This window comes from Castanea sativa, chromosome 4 (assembly GCF_040712315.1).
Source record: "Castanea sativa cultivar Marrone di Chiusa Pesio chromosome 4, ASM4071231v1".
In the NCBI taxonomy this organism is placed as follows: Eukaryota; Viridiplantae; Streptophyta; class Magnoliopsida; order Fagales; family Fagaceae; genus Castanea; species Castanea sativa.
The window spans coordinates 51,138,736-51,162,800 of NC_134016.1; the positions used below are offsets into that span (position 1 = coordinate 51,138,736).

The 24,065-nt window shown below is 33.3% G+C and overlaps 1 protein-coding gene and 1 pseudogene across 2 annotated transcripts; both read right to left on the reverse strand.

Moving 5' to 3' along the window:
* Positions 1 to 5,793: 5,793 nt before the first annotated feature.
* Positions 5,794 to 8,429, reverse strand: LOC142631931 (uncharacterized). 2 transcript variants are annotated; one of them, XM_075806293.1, is made up of 5 exons: positions 8,246 to 8,426; positions 7,746 to 7,857; positions 7,127 to 7,256; positions 6,510 to 6,656; positions 5,794 to 6,248 (listed from the first exon to the last, which is right to left on the reverse strand). In XM_075806293.1, exons 4-5 carry the CDS (start codon positions 6,636 to 6,638, stop codon positions 6,033 to 6,035), a joined length of 345 nt encoding a protein of 114 aa, XP_075662408.1. In that variant the 5' UTR covers positions 6,639 to 6,656; positions 7,127 to 7,256; positions 7,746 to 7,857; positions 8,246 to 8,426; the 3' UTR covers positions 5,794 to 6,032. The 2 variants fall into 2 exon arrangements, with proteins under 2 accessions (XP_075662408.1, XP_075662409.1); XM_075806294.1 differs by lacking the exon at positions 7,127 to 7,256 and having other exon boundaries at positions 8,246 to 8,429.
* A 5,155-nt stretch (positions 8,430 to 13,584) lies between these two features.
* Positions 13,585 to 17,231, reverse strand: LOC142630280 (receptor-like protein EIX1; annotated as a pseudogene).
* Between the last annotated feature and the right edge of the window lie 6,834 nt (positions 17,232 to 24,065).

Genomic DNA, 24,065 nt, shown 5'->3' on the forward strand with positions numbered 1-24,065 from the left:
TTCACTACTTTATCAAAAAAAAAAATTAAAATATTCATGGATCATTATTATAGAATATGTCCCACTTTGATTTTAAAAGTTAAAAACTAGAGTGTCATGAGTAGAATGTATTAAAAGTTAAAAAGAAAGTCTTGTTAGTGTTTCTACATTGGAAGTCTTCCTCGTGCTTGGCACAATTTTCTTAGAAAAGATCTTACTAGGTACAAATTTCTTTCCAAGCACCCCAATGTTGAATATACTCTAGTTTTTTCTCTATTTGATAATATATTGTGGAAATTGTCATTCAAATTATTTGAAAATGTGTGATGAAATGGCACAAAATCTTTCCCAATCAATACTAGTGTGCATCCAAAAGTTCATGAATGTGCAAGTGTCAAAATCTAAATTATTTTGACATACATTGATTTTATTGTTAGTGTTTGTATTTGGGAAGTCATCTAGGCACACTAATGTTGAATATACTCTAGTTCATTTGGATGCATTTCAATTTTCTATTTTCTAATTTGACCAATTGTGCATCGTATTCTAGACTGAACTTTGATTGGCCATCATCATTCATCATTCATTACGTGTATCAAAATTTAAAAAAAAAATTTAAAAATTCAAAGGATCATTGAAATGGAATAGGTTCGACTCTGACTTTAAGTCGTCAGGTATTACTATAGTTTTTATTTTTTATTTAATTGAAGGTTCTACTTGGAACCATAGAACATATATATAATAGCGAAATTTATATAAAAATAATGGGTTCCGGTTAGTTTAACTAATAAAGTTTCTTATTATCAAGTAAGAAATTTGGAATTCAAATTTCAAACCCCACATACATAAAAAAACCTTTTTTTTTTAGAATCAAATAATTTTCCATTGCCGGGACATAAAAAACTAATTGATATCTTAACTTGATGATATAAAGGCATAAGTTAAAATTCTATTGTTTTTTTTTTTTGGGAAAATTCTATCGTTTTTATAAAAATACATAATGATAATAATAATAATGGATGGAGATGGTTATTAGCTATTTTTTGTGATCTTATATTCTTATTCACATTAAAAAAAAAAAAAAAAGAGGTTCAAAATAGTTGACATACAATTTTATGTTGGTTAAATTCAAGCCACTAATATGTACCACGAACAGAGGAGACTTCATATTCCACTAATATATAAATACTTAATCAACTGGACTGAATATGTTGATTAGGAAGAAAATAATAAAAATAAAATACCAATGGTGTTCTATGTAGAAACGTGGTTCTAAATCTTATGCATGAATCTTTTAGATAGAGAAACTTGGGAGCAAATGGAAACCGCCTTACCTAAAACAATTAATATCCCGCCAAAAATTTTTAATTCAAGAAATTATAAACTGGATTTCTAATTGTGAAATAGATTTTAATTAATATGCCAAACACAGAACAAGTATGTCCTCTCACAAATCACAATGGCAGTTTGTTTTTAAATTTGCTTATGATCCATGCCAATAGATATTAGAAACTTGTTTTTTCACTAATTTGCTGCTTTTGCCAACAATAAGCTTAGACTTAGTAGAAAATTGTACCCGTTGTAGTTAGTTAGGTAATTCTTGTATATAAAATAGAGACGTATTATTTCACTGCATTATTGAGAATTACGATCACATTCTCTCAATTGTTCATTTATACACTAATTACAAATCCGAAAAATTTATTCAAATTCTAAATAACATTTCTATATTCAAGAAATTAAGTTCAAAAACCTTAAAAATTTTGGGCATTAATACTTTTTTTTTTTAATTTCCAAGGGAAAAATTAAAATATTTGTCATTTGAACAAAAACATTACTAAGATTAAACACAAACTATACTCACAGCACAAGAATTTCAAACAGTATTGTCCTCCTATACTGAATTCATTGTAGAATAAAGCACTTTTGGTGGTTTAACCAATTTCGACTTTCCCTAAAAATCAAAGTCCGTCTTTCTCAACAAAAAAAAGGAGTGATTTTACAGGGAGTGAATAATGTATGATGAAACGTCTAGTTCCTATTACAGATATTAATAGCTTGATTAACTGGATTGAATCCGTCAATTAGGAAAGAATAATGAAAATAAAATTCCAATGGTGACATGTACAGAAATATGATCAAAAGTCTTTTACTTTAATGGCATTTTTGGCTCTTCTTTATACATTATGAGGATTGAGGACACCCTCCCCATGTTGTAACAATTGAATTATTAAATACAAAAAAAATCCTTATGCATGAATGTTTTAATTAGACTTAAAAATCAATTGGAAAGTGGAAACTACCTTACCTAAAATAATTAATATCCCGCAAGAAAATATAATTCAAGAATGATCAATTGGGATTCTAATCATATAATAGATTTTGGTTGGGATGTCAAACACTTACAAGTAAGTCCTCTCACAATGGCAGTTTGTCATTAAATTTTCTTATCTTGTGATCCATACCAAAAGATATTTATAACATGTTTTATAATCTGTTGCTTTTGCAGCTTTATAATTTGCCAGCAATAAGAAGAGTAAAAATGGAAATGATGGCATAGCCTTGAAAATTAATGAACCTTTGTGATGGGGTACTTTATTATGCATACAAAATAAGCACATGTTTTTTTTTTAATCTTTATTATTATTTTTTTTATAAAAAGCTATTGCTATTGTGTTTCATCCTTATAGGAATTTAAGTGTAGATTAAATTTTTGTTTTTTTTTTTTTTTACTATTCCTTTTTTCTTTAATTCCTTTATAATTTCTTCTTTTGTGTAGTTTAAAATTTAAATGGATTTTTTCTTAAGCTTTAGAGCATGGACTTTAGATAAGCTGTTCAACTTAATTAGTTTTTTTTTTTTTTTTTTTGTAACAACAACTTAATTAATTGATTTGTTGGCTTGTTACTAATTTTAGTTAGGTTACTCAAAAATTGAAGTATTGTCCTAATCTACTGATTGAATTTAGTTGACTACGCTATTATTATATCCAAATGGAACTTTAAAATAAGTAGCATTGGAAATTTCATCAATATTGCATATAGGTATAATAAATTATACAAAACATATATATATATATATATATATATATATATATATATATATATATATGTTAGTATAAAATAGGTAACAAACTAGTGTCATGGGTAGAATGTATTAAAAGTTATATAAAAAAAGAAGAAGTCTTGTTAGTGTTTGTATCTTGGAAGTCTTTACTCGTGCTCGATACAACTTTCTCTGAAAAGATCTAACTAGGAACAAATTTCTTCCCATGTACACTAACATTGAATATACTCTAGTTTTTTCTCCATCTGATAATATATTGTAAAAATTGTCCTCCAAGTTAATTGAAAATGTGTGATGCTCTGGCACAAAATATTTCCTAATCAAAACTAGCCAACAGAATTCAACTGGACAATAGAATTTCCTATCATATACAGTGGGTTTGTTTGATATTGTGAAATTGCTGAAAGTACAAAAATCTCTAGTATGATTAGTTGGAAAGTCATGTTCTTTAAGTGTGAAAAGTCTAGAATGGAACACGTTTTATGTTCCCCCAATGTTTTGGAGAGAATTGCTAGCCGCTCATCCCATTGGGACCCGCCTTATTCATACAAAGGAAAAATTGTCTAATTTTCCTAAGTGTGACTTACTATCCCAACTGCCAAGTATAGACAGAACATATGATATTGACTATATTGCAAACCTCTAACACAGACAATTCAAGCTAAGGAATTCAAACAAACCCTACATAAAGAAATCTTAAAAAAAAAAAAAGGGTTCAAACGAAAAAATGATATCACCCACCAAAGACCAACATGCCATAATATGTCACTTAAAATTATTAAGAAAATCGTGTTATATGGCAGAGTCATGTGCACCACTTTTTCTTCTTTTTTCTTTTGCATTAAATTTTATTATTATTTCTTCTCTTTTTTTATTTTTAATTTATTTATTTACTTACTATTAACTCAAGCTTCTTTCTGTTCTTTTTTCACGTGGTTTTTCATTCTTCCAAAATCACAATATTTATGGCATTATTTTTTATAACTATTTTATGTGGCATACTATGAATTATTGTTTATCACTTTCACTTGAACTCATCATGCATATCCAATGACAGAGCCCATAATTTTTTTTTGCGTTCGCCCTCTAGTCCCATTTACTAGCTTTAAGTGCCGAAACTAAGGTAGTGAAGCTTTGAAAGTTTGAAAATCAAGTTGATGGTAAAGGTTTTAGGATTTGGTCACTTTTATAAATAATAATGTTAATGCTTGGTGTGAAGTAGTCTAATTTAATCTAAAATTGACTAACTTTTGTAAGATGGGACCAATTTGGTGATTTACTGATTTTTTTTTTCACTGGTGTAAGGTAGATCATATATGTTGATGAGTAGTTAGAGATTGCAGTGAATTTTGATATAATGTTCATGCTTGCTGCTTGCCTGTGAAGGCATATGTTATGACTCACATTACTCTCATCTTTCATGTGTTCTGTTAAGACATGTAAATGAGTATTTAATCGAAAACATCAGTGCTATAGTTTTCTTCCATTTCCTTGAACATGTACTTTTAACTGATGACAAACTCTTCAACCTTCAGGAGGCTGCAATAAAAAAGATAAGGTCTATTAAATCCAAAGAGTTCTTTGCATAAAGGTATTATGCAAGATCCATCACAATGTGGTGAGTAATTATGATTAACTCTTAGCACGGTGTGAAAGAAAGGCTTGAGTATAATCACTAGTGAAATCTTTATAGGTGAAGCTTTTGGGGTATGCCAACGAAGAGGATGACCTCTACTTGGTCCAGGGGCGAAACTAGGATTTCATCATGGAGAGGGCCGAAAGATATCATAAATCTCTTTATATAAGCAAAATTATGTTGTATCTTATCTATCATCTATTCCAAACCCTATATATATATCACCTTTGAGAACAAAAAAATTGTATAACATTTCGAATAAAAATGAGTTCATAAATTGATGATTGTGATGAAGAGGGAAAAATATAGCTTTGGAAAAAAAAAATGCAAATACCAACAGCTTGACATGAAAATGACATTTTAATTTAACACTTTCAAAATTACTCAACATTATGTTTTTTTTTACCATACATATTGACAAATTATCCTCTATTTTCTATTCTTTTTTCCTTTCTTTTTATAACTGAAATTAGTAAATTAATTAAAAAATTTAAAGAAAAAGATAATAAAGCATATTGTTTCCAATCCGCATTTTTTAGTCAAGAAAATAGAATCATTAATTATCTCAATCCAAAAATTTCCTTCTCTTTTCAAAAACAATTCAAATAGTTTTAAATTTTTCATTCCATTAATGCTACTCATTATTGAATAAAGCTAAGAAAACAAATTAATGTTAATAAAACAGCAATGGTTCACATGTGATGGACTAGGAGTTCAGATTGTTATTATTCTTGGTGGTGAGATTGCCAAATAGAGAAGATCCAATGTCGTGGGGGTGGTGGTGGCTGAGCCTTGGATGTCTTAGCCATGGAGGTTCTTGGCTATGTGGGTTTTGAGAGAGAGAGAGAGAGAGAGAGAGAGATGAATTAAACATAGGTATTTAAGATTAGCATAAATGAACAATAATTCTTATATGTAACAAATCACTGTAGCAAAGTTGTAAAATATTTTTTGATTGGACACCCAAGTAAAGATGAGTTTTAGTGTTTTCAAGTTCTAAAATAGCAATTTGGGAATTTTACAAATCCCAATGCTAATGCTCTAATTATGGCCAGCAAATTGGAACAGTCAAATGAACCCATTCCAAGAAATGGTTGGCCAATACATTGTAATTGTTGATGGTTCATAGTATTTCAAACTTTATTCTCTTTTTCTCACGCAGCAACCAAACTAATAAAGTTAGTCACTGTTTTTCTCAGTTAATTTAAAAAAGTTATTAGCCCAAAAATTTTCACTGCACAACGTTCCAAAATTAAGAAAATAAAATAAAAAATGAACAAAATCTGAACGCATGCAAAGGTTCTAAATACAGTTACAAGAATTCCTCAAATTTGACACGCAAGAAAATTCATCACCATAGCCTTAGGAAGCCCTTCTTCTCTTTCTTCATCCTACTTTCAAGAGATGGGAATTCAATAAAATTATAGGCAAGGTCTAGAACAATAGGATTCCGAGGGATTGCTTGGAATGCAGGAGGGAAAACTTCAATGCACGAAACACCCTTGACAATTGAATCACCAACTGCAGACTCGTAGCTGTCGAGTTTCTCGAGAAGGTATTTCTCCAACTGAAACAAATTCAAATCAAAATGTCACACCTATGTTAGAATATACATGCCTGCCTATGGTGACATTTCTTATAAACGCACAAACCCATATGCTTCTTTGAAAAATAACAATAAAGAAAAGAGAGATCCAGGCAAACCTTACATAGCCATTACACAGAATGTCAACGTCTAACTATTGGTCAGAACGACTCAAGTATGAATGAATACAAGCTAGAATCAAGAATAATGTTTGGTTTGTGTTTTGAGAAGAATTAAAAGTACCTTCTTGTCGGCTCCTGTTAATGACAAATTAGAGACTCTTTTTGAGAGATTCTCTGGAGCCTTCACCTCCTCCATGATCCCTGTTGCATGCTCTATACAACTGTTAGATCTGCACTCGTCACACAACATCTTCAACTCTTTGATTATCTGCTTACACAAAGAAAATAAATGAAGGCTTTCAAAACCAAATATTTTTGCTTTGCATATGAATTATCGGTGAACAAATCCGAATGCAAAAAAGAACAAAAAAAGAACATCAATATACCAATTTATCATACTAGAAGTACCGATCATATATAAGACAAAAAACATCAAGAATAACTGATCTTAGAAAAGTAGTTATTTAGTCAGATAAGGAGTTGATAAGAATTGGAAGTTTTGGGGTTGGGGTAATTTTTATATATATATATATATATATATATATATATATATATATCATTTTTGGCTATATGGAGAGCAAAGGCAGAAAGAAGACAAATGAGCAAGCCATGGAAAAGACCAAAGAGTGATAGTAAGTTATATAAATGTGGATAACAACATTGAATTTAACAGTTGTGAAGCAATTTCATTCAATTGATGCAAAAAAGAAGATAGAAAACCCAAAAATATACACAAACCTGATCATTCTCATTCAAAGTTTGGAATTTCTGTAGGACGTCCTCAGCAAGAGACCGAGCACGGCAGTTTAATGCATAAGCTTCTGCCCTCTTTCCAGCCAAGCTGTAAGATTTTGCCAAGTAGAAGCACCTGCCAAAATGTTGAGAGGCCTATAAATTAAATTTGAGCAGGGAACAACAAAAACCCATTCTAAAAATCAACTAGAACAAGTGTAATCTCAGTTATGTTTTTGGGAACTAGACCAAGAACCTTGTAGCTTAACTGATTGGCACCTCTTAGTATTTCCAATTGAGACATCTAGGATTCAAATCCCCACACCTCAATTATTGAATTATCAAAAATATATTTGTGAACCAGACTCTCTTCCTTGTCTATATATATATATATAGACTATCCTGTTGAAGATTATCAACCAAATTATCAGTTGCCAGAGAGAGACTAAGAGAGTAAGTATAAACAACTAGTCATAGTCTGTTCTACTAAATCAGGAAAAATCTAGATTCACATTGTATGTTTGAGGACACCAAGAGAGATGATCATTACAGCTGTATAACATTTTGTTGAACCCAAAGTAATGGTGCAATTCTGGATTATTATCAAAAATAGCTTTTCACCGACCTTTCACAATGGCAACCCGAGTTTTCGCATTAGATATTGGAAACCTATGACCAAGCCAATGAAACTCTGTCATGGACGCAGCTTGTTGAGACCTTGCCTCTGCCATGACAGCCTGAAACCAAGACATTGAAAGACATCAGTACAATAGACAGAAGCTTCCAAAGGATGAAGTGGAAAATTCTCAGCACTTCCAACTTTAACTATAACAGGATAAAACAGATAATTATTTAATAAAGACTAATACCAATAACTGTTAATCACACAAAGTCAAAATAGCCATAGCCTCACTCAAGTTGCAATAAGAGGGGTGGGACCAATCAAAAAGTTGCAATAAGGTGGGTTGGGGTTAGGTCATGCTTCAATTCTTGCACAACAAGATGATAATTATTATACCATCAGATAGAATCAGAACTAGTCTTAAGTTCAACCAGGTCATAAGAGATACTAATTTCCCATAAGCAAGAAGGATAATGTCTTTCAAGATAATTAAACTCACCTACCAATCAAATAGATACGCTGACGCGAATTTGGACCATCCGGGAGCTACCTCTTCTCCATGGCATGGCTCCAAGCTCTCTCTGCCGTGTAAAGCACAAGATGAAGAAGCCATGAGTGATTTGTACAACCTCCTCAACCGAGCAGTACAATACCTCCTGTAGATCAAAATCAGAGAGACAGAGTAAATGCAAAGATTAATCGCTTAATGTGTGAAATGAAAGCTAATTAAACCATCGACATTCTATTGAAATTACTTGATTACCCCCAATTTCAGACGTGAGCTAAATAAGAATGAGGTCCTTTTTAGTATTTATGTTGTCAACTTTATTGGGGCTGCCAAACGTGTTGTCAACTTTGTGTTTGTGTTGAATTACATTGTTGCTCTACAGGTCTGATGTGAGCTGAAAAAAATTTGGAGTCCTTTTCGTCTTTTCCTTAACTCTAAAACCATCAACATTCCATTGAAATTACTTAATTACCCCAACTTCATTTGTGAGCTAAATAAAAATGGGGTCATTTTAGTCTTTGTGTTGTCAACTTTATGGGGTTGGCAAAAGCGTACAGGCTCAGAAAACGTGAATTTGGGAAATATTGTATCAACCAAAAGCATCCACAATAATTAATCATTTTTAAAAATATTTTTTGAGCATTAAAAAAGTATTGAGAGTTTTTTTAATTTTTGTAAGCGTGTCTTATGTTTGAGACAGGTATAACACATAAATGAAGTATTTGTACTTCACAGGTGCACACACATAGGTTACTTAAAAAATGAAATTAGAAATAGAAATAAAGCCCTGTCGCATGATGTGTTTGGCAGCAACTGAAAATTTGGTCAAACTAAAAATCACTTTCCAATGACCGTAAAATACCCCTTCCTAGGTTGAAAATCACTTCTGTTTCTATTTTACCTTCAAATAGAATTTTCCAATTGGAAAATAGAGAAGGAGAGAGAGAGAGAGTAACAACCCATACCAAAAAAGAGAGAGAGAGAGAGAGAGAGAGAGAGAGCTAGAGGGAGATCGCCGAATCGGTCAGATCATGCCGGTGAAGCCAAGATCGTCGTCCTCAACCCAAAGCCCCGCCGTCGAGCTCGCGCTGGGCGAGATCGAGGCGCGATCTCGCGTTGTCGAGCTTGCGTTGGGCTAGATCGACGCACGATCTTGCGTCGTTGAGCTCGTGTTGGGCAAGATCGAGGCGCGAGATCGCACCGTCGAGCTTGTGCTGGGCGAGATCGCACTGTCGAGCTCGCACTGGGCGAGATCGACACACGATCTCGCGCCGTTAAGCTCGCGCCAGGCAAGATCGACGCGCCTGATCGCACCGGCGAGATCGGTGACCCACCGATCTCTCTCTTCCTCCTCCCTGTCTCATCTCCCTCTCTCAGTTTCACCGAATGATTTTCCCATGGGGTGTTTTGATTTTTGTTTGTTTAAAATTTGATGGATTGTAATTTTCTATTATAAAATTTGTTTGGAATGTAAGAAAATAGTTGAGAAAATGTGAGAAATCAGTAGAAAATTTGTATTTTCAGAATGTTACCAAACACCTGAAAATATTTTTCAAAATATTTTTTAAAATGCCACCAAACACCTAAAAATATTTTCCTTTCCCGAAAATATTTTCACCTGAAATTATTTTACACCCGAAAAATATTTTACACCCAACCAAACGCAGCCTTAGAGCATTTTCATTAAGGGTGTCAAAAATACTAAATGTTATTTTTTAGTATTTTTAGCACCTCAAATCATAAAAATCTATCTTTATCAAGGGTGTCAAATTTTAAAAATTTTAGCAACTTGCTATAGTGAGGTTTTATTTCTAACACCTCACTGTAGCAAGGTGCTACAATTTTTTATTATTGCTTTCTTTCCTTTTTACTTTCCTTTTCACTCTCTCTCGTGCTCTCCGTCCCTCTCTCCTTCTGGTGTCTCTCTCTCTCAGGCGAGCCCTCCATAGCCCGCCAAAACATATCGCCGCCATTATTCTCCAAACCCACATGCTCTCTCCTCATCATCATCATCGCTATTATCTCCATCCTCATTGTCTGATTCGAATACGGTTCCTCTACCATCCAATTACCCTCCGATCTCTGCACTATCTCTATACCCACATGCCGCCACCGATCTCGTGCTTTCCGTCCACTCCTTTTTTCCTTTTCAGTCCCTCTCTTGTGCTCTCCGTCCACTCACTCTTACTCTTTCTTTCATTTTCTCTTTGCCTTTCTGTTTTCGTTTCTCTCTGCATCTCAAGTTCTTGGGTCTTAGGCGTGGCTAGGATGCGATACTGAGTTTTGCAATTTGATATTGATGAGTTTTAATATCATTGGTTTTGATTGATTTTGGTGGGTTCTTGATTTCAATGGCTGGATTTGTGGGTTGATCAGGGTGGCTTTGGGTGCTAGGTGTGGGTTGTTGATCGGGGTGGTTTTGGGTCTTCGTTGTGATTTTGTGATTCTTTGATTTGAATAATTTTTTGATCAGGGTGGTTATTTGATTCGATGGCTTTGGATGTGGAGTTTTTTTTTTTTTTTTGGCTGTTGTTTGTGGTTGTGGTGGTCTGGTTGGTGGCTAGTGGTGGCGATGGTGGGTGGATGTGGTGGTTGTGATATGGGTGGGTGGATATGGTGGCCGGTGGCACTGGGTTGAGAAAGAGAGACACAGAGGAGAGAGAGACAGAGACAGAGAGAGGAAGAATAAAAAATAATAAAGAAAAAATATTTAAATGAAGTGTTAAAAAAAAATAGAAGTTTTGATGTAAGAGATGTTGTAAAGTGATGTGTTATATGTTATAAAATTAGTTTTTGAGATGGTAACGGCTAGAGATACCACTAGTGTAGAAAAAAGGCAGAGCCACCGTTTGACAAAGTGTAGAAAAACATACAAAGAATAACATTTTAAGATTGTTTTGGTGGTTTCTTTTTATAAGATTTGTTGGTGTGGATCTGATTTATTGTAATGATGGATGATTCAAGAGATATTCACTTTTTCTATGAAAAATAATTACTCATTTTAAATGAGTAGTCATTGGGTGTGGGCAGTTGTATTAACGTTTTAAGGAAAAATGATGTTGTGGAGCTCTTTTATTGGAGGGCATAATTGTGTAAATCTCATGCACTGTTAAGAGACCAATTGCTAAAAATAAAGGTAATATCTCACAACTTTCCCAGGTTCGAATTAAGCACTGCTTTCGGGAATCTAATAGATGCATAGATGTCTTAGCAAGATTGGGTCCCATATCCAAATTAATGGTTTTTGTTTATTTAGTAGTCCGCCAATGGACATTGTAGATTTTCTTAATGCTGATGCTAATGGGTTGTACCTCAATAGATTATGTATCGAGCCTCTTTTGGCGGTTTAGTTTCTCTAATAGATTCCTCCTTTTACCCAAAAAAAAAGGAGGGGGGTGGTAATATATGTCGATTTGTTTCTCTCTATTCTTTCCATTCTTAGACCCTCTCAGACTCTCAGTTCTTCTTTTCTATCTTTTTTATTCCCCGGCCCTAGTCCATTAATTATGCTTACAAAATTCACTATCTTTTTAAATAATTAACCTAGTGCAAAATAAAATTTGATTAAATTAGATGTTATATTTTCTGAATAAATTATAATTAAAATAGATAAGTTGTTTTTTTATAAATGTTTTTATTTTTATTTAATATTATTTTTTATACTCCTTTTGTTTATATTGCTTGTTAATTTTATATATATATATATATATATATATATATATATATATATTATTGCTGAACTTTTTAATGGATGTCACAACTTACGGTTAGTTTACACTTTTTTTTAATGATCTAAACACTACAATTATACCCACCAAAAAAAAAAAAAAGACTCGCCTCTGTGTATGTTCAGAAGGCTACGCCGTATTATTATTATTATTATTATTATTATTATTATTATTATTATTATTATTATTATTATTTTTTGTTGAATAACGCCGTATGGTCAAGTGAAGGATATGCAAATATAGCATTAAATATCTATACTTCTATACTCTCTATACAAAAGGAGAGTTCAGCTACTTGTTTGACAAAATGACATCTCAAGTGTTAAAACGGCAAACCCAGCAAAAACAATATTGAAGTCCAGCAAATTTTTTTGAAAGGTGCGGTTAGTGTGTGCCGTTAAGCCATTCATTTTTGAAAACATTTTATGAAAAATTAAAAAAGTTGTAAAACCTTTTAAAAAAATGGTATACTATTATTTGCTCTTAGAACACACGTTAGTAAAATTATTTTTTGAAACGAGTAATTCTTAGATACTCTCGGAGTATAAAGAATGATACACCCTCCTTTTATATTTATAATAAGGTTCGCTCATTAAATTTATAGTGGGGTCTATTTTAAATGTGAGAAGAGAAAGCACCACTTTTCCGTGCTCGAAGTAAAACTAAGAATTTTACTTTTGAAACTCTAAAACTTTAAACATTCTATTGAAATTACTTAATTACCCCCAATTTCAGTTGTGAGCTAAATAAGAATGAGGTCCTTTTTAGTATTTGTGTTGTCAACTTTATGGGGGCTGCCAAACGTGTAGAGGCTCAGACTTTATGGGGGCTGCCAAACGTGTTGTCAACTTTTGTAATTGTGTTGAATTACATTGTTGCTCTAAAGGTCTGTTGTGGGCTGAAAAAAACTTGGAGTCCTTTTCGTCTTTTCATTAACTCTAAAACCATCAACATTCCATTGAAATTACTTAATTACCCGCAACTTCATTTGCGAGCTAAATAAAAATTGGGTCATTTCTAGTCTTTGTGTTGTCAACTTTATGGAGGCTGGCAAACGTGCACAGGCTCAGACTTGAATTACTTTATGGGGGCTGGCAAACGTGTTTATTATCATCTATATGCCAGCAACTTTTGGACTTTATCTTCATTCTTTTGATAAACACAACCACAACATGTGCTTGTTTCACTTTATCCATTAATAATAAAGCGAAGGCTGCAAACCCAATTAATGATTAAATTATGGACAACACTATCTTTTCACTTTTACTTTTTGAAAATTTGTCAATTTATTGTGTGAAGGAATGGATAAAAGAGAAAAGTTTGCCATTCATTAGGCATCTGAACACTAATCAGTTTATAAAAAAAGAAAGAGAAATCGATCAAACGAGCATGAACAGCCAACACTTCCTTCTCATATAGCCTATGCTTCCTTCTTAGATACTAGTTGCAAGGAATCCACCAAATAGCCTTCAATTTGTAAAAAAGAGCATTTTTAGTTTGCCCAGATATGCATAAATATGTTGTCTTTTTTATTTAGACTTTACAGAGTGATCACTAAGAGACTCTAAAGAAAAAATGGGCATCATTGCAAGGTATTGAATATTACTTTTAACAAATCAATTACTTTTATGAACTAAAATGTAATTTTACACCATTAATCTATAGGAATAATAAAACTACAACTTGGATTGTCGTTGATGTTCACAAGAAGAAACATCATATTCATAAATTCTAATGGAGTGAATTTAGCAAGAAATACAAGAATTAATCAGCTTGAAGATGATAAAGAAATAATCAAACTATTGATTAATATGATTACATGATGTTTGCACTAAATATTAAGAATCTTACAACATTTACTTACAATGCTACCAAGTTTGTGCCACTAAACCCGTAACCTTGTACCCTAGGTGATCCAGGGATTGAAAGTACAAAAATCTCCACTGCTTGTTCAACAATAAAGGACCCCATACAACCCAAAAACCAACAACAAATCCAAGTGCCATGCTCACATAAAACCAATCCACATCAACTCCACTAAAAGCCTTGCATTCTTTCTTTTCAGTGTTAGGTTGTACATCCTTTATAGTACAGTTATCAATAAGTGGAGGTCCACAAAGTTTGTTTCCAAAAAAATTGGATGCATCAAGACTTTGTAGCTGAGTGCTTGAAGGGATTTTCCCAGTCAAATTGTTGTTTGACAAGTTCAAGTGACTTAAAAATGTCAAACTTGACATACTTTGAGGAATTTCACCATAAAGTTGGTTGCTTGAGAAATCAATAGACTCCACTGATCCCAAATCACCTATTTTCTCAGGAATTCTTCCGGTCAAGATGTTAAATGACAAATTCAATGATTGTAATCCTTTGAGACGAGTCACTTCTTCAGGGATCTCACCTGATAAATTGTTGTTGGAAAGGTCTACAATTTTTACCAGTTGAAGAGTGGTGGAATACTCAAGAGCTTTTCCCTTAAACACAACCAATTGACTTTCAAAAGGCATAGAAAAAAATGAACTTGACCAGGGAAATGAAAAAAAAGGGATAATCTGAACTGTTACTTGTGGCCATGGCACTAAAATTGTGGACACATTTAGGTATGCGTCCAAATAGCATATTATGCGAAAGGTCCAAGATTTGGAGTGAAGTTAGAGAACAGAGTTCTTCTGGGATGTGACCGTGAAAATTATTTGAGTGAAGGTCAAGAATTACCAAGCTTGAAAGTGTATGTCCTATCCAAGAAGGTATGCTTCCAACAAAATCATTCTTAGCAACATCAATGGTCACCAACTGTTTACAATTTTTCAAAGAGAATGGTAATTTTCTAGAGAATCTGTTGTTGTTTAGGTGCAAATACGAAAGGCGAACCAAAGATCCAATGGAGGTTGGAATACTACCTGTGAAATTGTTTTTTCCCAAATTTAAGGCATACAAGTCTTTCCACATCATCCAACAATTACTTAATTTCCCTGATAAAAGATTTATTCCAAGATTGAGGTACTCCATATTTTTGGGCTCATTCATCTTGTAACACAAAAAGTGAGAAATAGATCCGGATAGTGAATTGTTAGAAAGATCAAGAAAGGTCACATTAGAGGATATACAAGGTAACAGACCTTTGAAGCGATTTGAACTCATATCAAGTGCTGGAGAATAGGACAAAAACATTGGGATATGTGGAATCTCTCCATAGATCTGATTATGAGAGACATTTAGATAAGAAAGCTGAGAAGTCAAGTTCCAAAAGGAAGGAGGAACTGCATCTAAAATCCTTGTGTTGGATATGCCCAAGGTCAAAAGTTGCCTTTGTGAACAGAGCCACAAAGGAAATTTCGGCCCTAAAATCCATGATCCCAAATGTAAATGGTTGAGTTGAAAAGGAGGGGTCCAATTGTCACTTACTTCTAAAGTCAGTCGGTTCTGAGACGCAACAAGTGTTTTCAATCTCATTGAATTGGCAAAATGAACTTCTAAAACCACACCCTCCAACATATTTAAACCAATATTTAGAGACTCTAATTTTGAAAGTTGTCCAAAACTTTGAGGGAGAGTACCATTAATTTGATTACTCTCAAGGTCCAAGGATCTCAAGGACGAAAGATTTCCTATAGACCATGGAATTGGACCTGAAATTGAATTTTCCCTCAAAGAAAGAATGACCAGATTTTTAAATTGCCCAAGTTCAGCAGTTAACTGCCCAGACAGTTGAGCATAAGACAAATATAAGATCTCTAGTCCATTTGAAGCACATCCTAATAGACTTTCAAAGATTTCAGATATCTCTTGACTCCATTTGTTGCCTGACAAACTAATTTCCCTTAAGTTGCAGAGACTACCCAAAGATCTTGGTACCTTTCCTTTAAGTTCATTGTATGACAAGTCTATGCTAATGGCAGATGTTAGGTTTCCAATGACACTAGAGATTGTACCCTGCAAATTATTGGAGTAGAGGTTGAGGAACTCAAGATGACTAAAACTGTACAGCCAATTGGGAATTAAAGAGTTGAAAGCATTTTCAGATAGATCGAGGTGCCTAAGTGAAGTCAAGTTCTGGAGATGAACAGGGATTGGACCTTGAAACCGATTGAAAGATAGATCGAGGTGCCTAAGTGAAGTCAAGTTCTGGAGATGAACAGGGATTGGACCTTGAAACTGATTCCCAGATAGATCAAGGTGCCTAAGTGAAGTCAAGTTCTGGAGATGAACAGGGATTGGACCTTGAAACTAATTGACAGATAGATCGAGGTGCCTAAGTGAAGTCAAGTTCTGGAGATGAACAGGGATTGGACCTTGAAACTGATTGTTAGATAGATGAAGAGAAACCAGATTATGAAGGCCAAAGACCCAAAACAGAATCGAAGTGTTTTCAAAACTGTTGTCTGAAAGATCAAGAGTGGTGAGAGATGAGAAGTTAATACTGGGTATCGGTGGGACAAAACCAGAAGGGTAGCATTGTGACAATCGCAACTCTAACAAGGAAGGGAGTTTGTTTATCTCTTGTAGCCAATCAGAGGCTTGGCTAAGGTTTGCAGAACTCAAATCAAGGTGTTGTAGTAAAGGAAGACTAGAGAGCCATTGAAGGTTCTTCACATATAAATTATAATAATTATTATTAGGAAAATAATAATTATGTCCAAGATTGAGATAGTGCAAATGAGAGAGATTCCCAAGTTGATGAGGAATCAATCCCACAAATCCCGCACCAGAGAGATTAAGATATCTTAAGCTCCCCATTGAACTGAGGAATTTGGGAATTGGAATACCACCAAAATAATTGTAACTGAGGTCCAAGTAAATCAAATGCTTCAAATCAAGCAGAGAAGGATTTATCTTACCCCCAAATCTGGACCTCGAATAAGCTTCATATTGAGCATCCCATTGGGCATCAAAAGTTGTAAGCTCGTCATACACAGGATAATAGCTTCTGAGACGGAGTTGGAGGACATGACCGGTGCGGTTGTGGCAGACAACACCAACCCAGTGACAGCAATCCACGTCAGACGCAGAAGCAGCCCAAGAGGCAAGGCGGTTAGAAGGATCTGTAAGGTGTTGCTTGAAGTTGAGAAGGGCGTGTCGCTCGCTTTCAATGCAACGAACCTCAAAGTCAGAGTCAGAGTGGGCAGTGCAGAAGTTAGGAGGAGGATGAATAGTAAGCAAACAAAGGAGAAGGGTTAAAGTAACAGCTCTCATCATCGTGCTTTTATAAAAATTATAATAATAAAACTGATGATTTATGATTTTGTTATGTTTGGTACCAATGGGATAGGACTTATTTATAGGAAGCAGACCCATCCATCCATCTTATTGTATTGTATTGTGCTGGAGGAGTTTGTTTGATGCTTTCAATTTCAACCACACATTAGGGATTGACTAACTGACTGACTGACTGAGTAAGTCTTATAGGTGGGACCCTCTATTTGTAGGCCCTTAGGTTCATTTGGATACATATCAATTTTTCAGGTGCAATGCATTTTACACTATCTTTATGAAGGTGCAACGCATTTTACTTTTGTAATTTGACTATCTTTATGAAGGTGCAAGGCATTTTACACATAAAGGTGCAACACACGGTAATTGACTATCTTTATGAAGGTGCAACGCATTGTACACGGTAATTTGACTGGTCAATACCATTCATTAGTTGTATCAAAATTCAACAATCTTTAAAACAGAATATGTAACTTAAGTCTATGAGTATTATGGCAGTGAATTGTGATTGTTTAGCAAAAAAGTTTTTAAAGTGAAAACTAATAGTAATAACTAGTCGTTAATTCGTACTATGCATAGATTAGTTGAACAAAAATTTTAAATTTTAAATTTGCCTAAAGTTATGATCACTTGAAAAAATAAATTATAATTTAAGAGGGAAAAAAAAATACTAACACCAATAATGTTAGGCATGCCATGTCTATTATCAATGGCATCCTTTCTTTAATAACAATTTACGTCTCAATTATTTTTTTAATATAATATAATCCCTCCCATTGTTCAATTTGTTTGCAAAATCCTGGGTTATTTCTTGCCATATAAAATGCAACCAAAAAACTCAAACGAGCATGAACAGCCAACACTTCCTTCTCATATGCTGGACAGGCCAAGGCCATATTAACCCTACTCTCCAACTCGCCATACGCCTAATACACGGCAGTGCAGCATGTGTGACCTTTGCCACCACCGTCCACGGCCTCAAACAAATAAAAAAATTCCCTTCACTTGAGGGTTTGTCCTATGCCTCTTTCTCCGATGGCTTTGATGATGGAAACAAAGCAATTGACGACCCACAACACATCATGTCCGAGTTCAAGCGTGTGGGCTCACAAACACTCACCAACTTGATTGTCAAACTCTCAAATAACGAGCAGCATCACAAGGTCACCTTCTTAGTCTACACCTTCCTTCTCCCATGGGCTGCTGATGTGGCACGTGATATGGGTATACCTTCTGCTTTTCTTTGCATTCAGTCCACTGCAGCACTTGCTATATACCAGAAATACTTCAATGCCCATGATGGTATGTATCATATTTATGAAAATAGCCCCCCAAATTCTATGGGTGATATAACATTGCTTATGAGGAAAAAAAAAAGTAATTAATGTTTTGTCATTTTTTTCATTTATCATAAAAGTGGTATCAAAATTTTTCTAAAATGAATTATTAACCATTGCTCTAATGGCATTCGTTAGCATGACTATATATATATATAGGGTTGGGTTCAAGTTACACTTGATGTAACTTTAAGTAATGTTACACCATTCAATAACTTGTTATTGAATTAATATTTTGAAAATCCAATCGTTGAATATGTGAAAGATAAGAATTGGAATGTTGACGAATTGTAAATTGATATTGTAAAATAGTTAAAATTACCTTTTAGATGGTAAATTTTTGTTTTTTTTGTTTTTTAGCAATCTTGCTGCGAATGCTCTAAACCTTATAGATTGATTATTTATGTTCTAGTATCTACCTTGTATATGCCTTTAATTATAACACATTCTTTAAAAAATGATTGTGATTTTTCCATGTAAATGGTAGTGAGTCTAGTAGGTTGGACCTGCATTTTGTCGGTTCTTAGTTTCATTTGGACACATATCAATTTTGAATTTTTTAACTGAAAGACAAAATTTTTTGTGTTGGATAAACTTGACTGAAAGTGCATTATATTTTAGACCTAACTTTCATTAGTCATTGTCATTCATTACGTGTATCAATTATTAAAATAAAAGATTAAAAAAAAAAGTCAAGAATCTTTGAAATGGAATAGATTCAACTCTGATTTTGTTTTTAAGTCGCTGGACACTTGCTTGAACCTGAGAAGTGTTTGTCGCCCGCTTTTGATGCAACGAAAACTTCAGTTTCTCCAATATAGAACTTAGTATCAATAGTTGGACCTATTCTATTTCAATAAAATACTACGTTCATAGCTAAAATACATATAACCCTAAACCACAATTCATAGCTAAAATACCCATGGTGTTATATGTAGAAATGTGGTTCTAAATCTTACGTGTGAATCTTTTTAATGGAGAAACTTGGGACCAATTGGAAACTGCCTAACCTAAAACAATTAGGTTATGTTTGGTAAAAAATTTTGTTTTCTATTTTTAAAAACTTGTTTTTAGGAATATAAAGAAAAAATAATTTTCTTGTATTTTTAAAAACTAGACATTGAAAACAGTCTTTTGCATGTTTTTAATTTTCTTCACAAATTAAGTTTTGAGAACAGTTTTTGTTTTCTGTCCATTTTGAGTTGCCAAACAAGTTTTTTAGTTTCAAAAATAGAAAATTGTTTTTGAAAACATAAAATAAGGAGAAAAAACAGTTACCAAACATACCCTTATTATCCCACCAAAAAAAATATTAATTCAAGAAATAATAAACTGGAATTCTAATCGTGAAATGGATTTTAATTAATATGCCAAACACTTAACAAGTACATGGCCTCTCATAAATCACAATGGCAGTTTGTTTTTAAATTTGCTTATGATCCATACCAATATTTATTAGAAACATGTTTTTTCACTAATTTGTTGTTTTTGCCAGCAATATGCTTAAGCTTATTTAGTTGAAATGGAACTGGTGGTATGGCTGTGAAATTATTGAACCTTTGTGATAGTGCAACTTTATCATAGGTGCAAAATAAGTATAGACTAAAAAGATACTTGCTTCTATTTTCATAATTATAAGAATTTGAGGCCAATTAAATTGGCGACTGACAAGTAAAATTTTATTTAAAACAGAAAAAAAAAGCTAAAATTTTTTTTTTAGTTATTCTTGACATTTTTTCCATTAATTTTTTTTTATAATTTTCTTATTTTGTGTTGAAAGAACCACTGCTCCTTATTTTCCCTTCACTGATTACCTCCCTCTTCAGTGAGCTTGGTTCATGCGATGGAGGGAAACACTTGAATCTGAACTTGATATTTCCCCAGCCGTTGGTTGAATCGGCTGTTGTTATTTTTTGTTAGGACTTAATAAGCTGATTTCAGTAGCGATCTTGCAACCCTATTGGTTATATGATTGGGCCTTCGCATTGAAGTTTCATAAGGCTTATTTTTGGCCTTCCCCATGTGTTGATTCAACCTAAACATGTGGATTGTGTTGGCTGATAAGTTTAGAATGAAACTCTTTAAATATTTCTATATATTTTTATTGAATGTGAATTTTTACAAATTCACTATTAGATAACATTTTTTTAATTATATTTTCAAGGACTGCATATTACAAAACAAATCATATTTTCATAGTAAAAAAAAATTCCTTGGCCTTTGAAATGTTCTATGCAAAAGAATTGAAGATGGTAATGCACACCACAGCCCCCTAGGCAAAGTTCAACTCCATATAATTGGTGTAGGGTGGAATTGAACCTCAGATTTATTATTCAACCATCAGAAATTTTACCTGTTGAGCTAACTGGAACACACAAAAAATTACTTTGTCCTTAGAGTTTGGAAAGGTTTGGATAAGGTTCAAGTATTCAACCATATTCACTAGAAACTAAAAAGTCACAATCCATGTACTAAACAAATCTAAAACTATTATATTACACGAGATAAATAAACTCTCGTTGCTTAAATAGAAAATAGAAACTTAGCCCCCATTTGGATTACGCTGAAATTTAGTTTCAGTGTGTTTGTGTCCAATACAATGGGTCTCGTGCACTGTTCACGGGACCCACAAGTTGTCTAATTCAGCAAATTTTTCTTCAAAATTGGGTCCCGCAGTACTATTCACACATTTAAAAATTATTTTGTTACAGTATTTTCAGTTTTCAACAATAAGTGGTATCCAAACAGACCCTTAATTTCAATTGGATAAATACTTAATAAATACTGGAGAACCTTGTTGTATTTGGAATACAATGACATTTGTAAATCCATAAATAGAGTCCAATTTTACAAATTTAAGTGGTGGAAAGAGAAATGACAATTCTTGTTAAAGGAGAATCATATGAAGTTACCAAAACCTACCATAGTAACACTAGCAATTGCTAAAATTACACCAAGAACATATGAGGTAATCAGAAATAACACAATGTCTAATGATTAGCAAAAGAAATGTGGCCAATGGAAATACTACAATATATATTGTGTAATGTTTAAAATTGTATGAGCTTAATGTAACCAAGGCATATGGTTGCGGTAAAGTGTAGTTGAGCTTTATTGGGAAAACTAAAGGCACCAACATTTTCCATTACTAATGGAAAAGAAAATTTACATAGGATGAGGATATTAATGAATTTTACATAGGAAACCAAAGACAACTGTATTGAAACAAGTATACTTCAACTTCACTCAAAAAAGAAAGCTACAGATAATACCAATATAATCTTGGGCTGCTTTACTAAAAAAAATTTCGAGTTGTCTAAGTCTTTATAAAGACATACACTCTCCTACTGCATAAAGTGCAATATTGTGTCGCCTAATATCCTACTGCAAACACACACAACTCAACTTAATTCAAAAGTTTTATTGTCAACCAAAGTTTTTTGGATTTCAGTCCATATAATCCAGATTTTAGCATTACTTTCAGGTGTGAAGTAAGCTCACAACCTCTAGGATGAGGGAGAATGCAACATGGAATATGCACTTGGACTGTTTAATAACAGAATTCTTACATCCAAGCAAAACAGACGAGCACCAGCATATAATATGGCAATGGCACTGATAAGGGTGATGACAGATATACTAACACCTAAATGCATGAATTATATTTAGATAAAATGCTGGAACCTAACACTATCTAATCATATTTGTAGAACTGTAGAAACCAGAGACTCCAATGTGAAGATATATTGCACAAAAGGCCTATCTAAGCAGCAAAAACTTGAAGCCACTTTTAATTTTCCATGGTACTCTATTGCAAAGTGAGGTCATATAGGCTAATTACATATTAATTTCAAAATTATTGATGACTCGTAACTTTCATTTTAAGTCTACCATGCGTTGGGGGAAAATTACATTATATTTATATACAAAGAAGTTAATTAGAAGGCTAATATGTAAATTTTAAAAATGTTCTATCATAAAGCATTCCAATGCTTATAACCGAAGCACACAGCTATAAGATGATCATAGACTTCCCAGTTATAACAAAAACTATGTAGCTAAATTTTGACAAGATTCAGGGACATAGTTGGATATTCTCTCCAAGCTAGATGTCTTCATATTTAGCTTTAACCCCCCCCCCCCTCTCTTTCTCTCTCTCTCTCTCTCTCTCTCTCTCTCTCACACACACACACACACACACAACAGTAATGATAGAGTTTTTCTCCCAATCAGTTTGAAGGAAAATTCCTCCAACCCACTACATGACAATTCAAAAGATTATTCACTTGTAGTACTAATCATATGGCTTACTTAAAATTCATGTGACTTGTTTAAATGATTTAATAAATTTTGTGATTTAACACACGCGAATGTATTATAAACCATCACATAACAAGTTGGAGGAAACTCCCCCAACCTGATTTTGAGGCAAACTTTGTCCTATAGTAATTTTATCAAGCCAAAAAAAATTAGTTGTACAAAAGCTTTGCCTTGATTTTAGTTATTGCCTCAAGAGTCTTTGGCCTTCTGAGTTAGGCTTATACTCATCATAATATTTTAGATTTATCTAATTCTCATTTACTAAAAGTTTCTTTTAGGAATGATTGAGAAAGGAAAATTCATTTGCCAAAAATGATTCAAAACCCTCATTCAAATTTTAGGGTGCTCATTGCCAGAGTTAATAGCATATAAAAGTACCCACTGTAGTGACCCTAATGTTACCGAAAAAAGGGCTACCTTTAATCTCCAAAAAGTTTTCAAGTTGACAACTTTCTACCATGCCAAACAAGTGTAAAAAAAGAAGTGTTGATAAATCATTGCAAGCAACATTAGAACCCCAACAAAACACCACAGACAATTAAGTTCACCCCACAAACTCTCTCTCAATTCTATGTCCTTCAGATTCTTAACTCACAAAAAATCCATACCTCAATTCTGCAAATCACTAATTCAACAAAACCCCATTTCACCTCAACTAAAATACCTCTTCACCAATACCTAATTTTATCAACATACACATACCTATCTACTACCCACCCAAATATATACATACATGATTATTTCAGATTTTTCTAATGTACAATGAAGGGTTTTCATGAAAGGAAATGGATCTCGAAGCAAAAAGTAGAAAGAGTTGGGAATTTTGATTTCAAAATATCAGAAATTATAAACTCTGGCAGTCACTAAATCCAATTTGTTGGAAGCTCTCCTTTACATGTAAAAGAAACTCACACTAAAGAGTTAGGATTCATAAAAGATGATTTCTCCAAATTAAATACAGACTCCTAATCAAGCTTGTTACTTGCAATGCAGTGTGTCACAAATATGTTGCTAAGGTCAAAATAAATGCAGTATAATTAAGGAGGCCAACAGTTCAGTTTCCATACCTTTCAATTAAGAGTGTTGAGGTCCAGAGGCAATATAAGAAAGACTTGGACATCATCAAAAACAAATCTCCAGTTGCAATACCTCTGTAAAACCGCGAAACCCAAACATACTCATTGAATCAACAGTTTAGTCTTGTATACCCACCCATGTAGAC

What these genes read in the sequence shown, in the direction of transcription:
- LOC142631931 (XM_075806294.1), bottom strand. Translation starts at nt 6,638, where the DNA reads ATGTTGTGTGACGAGTGCAGATCTAACAGTTGTATAGAGCATGCAACA. An exon ending in TAACAGGAGCCGACAAGAAG is followed by an intron (nt 6,249 to 6,509) that starts GTACTTTTAATT and finishes AATTTGTTTCAG; the next exon opens with TTGGAGAAATACCTTCTCGA.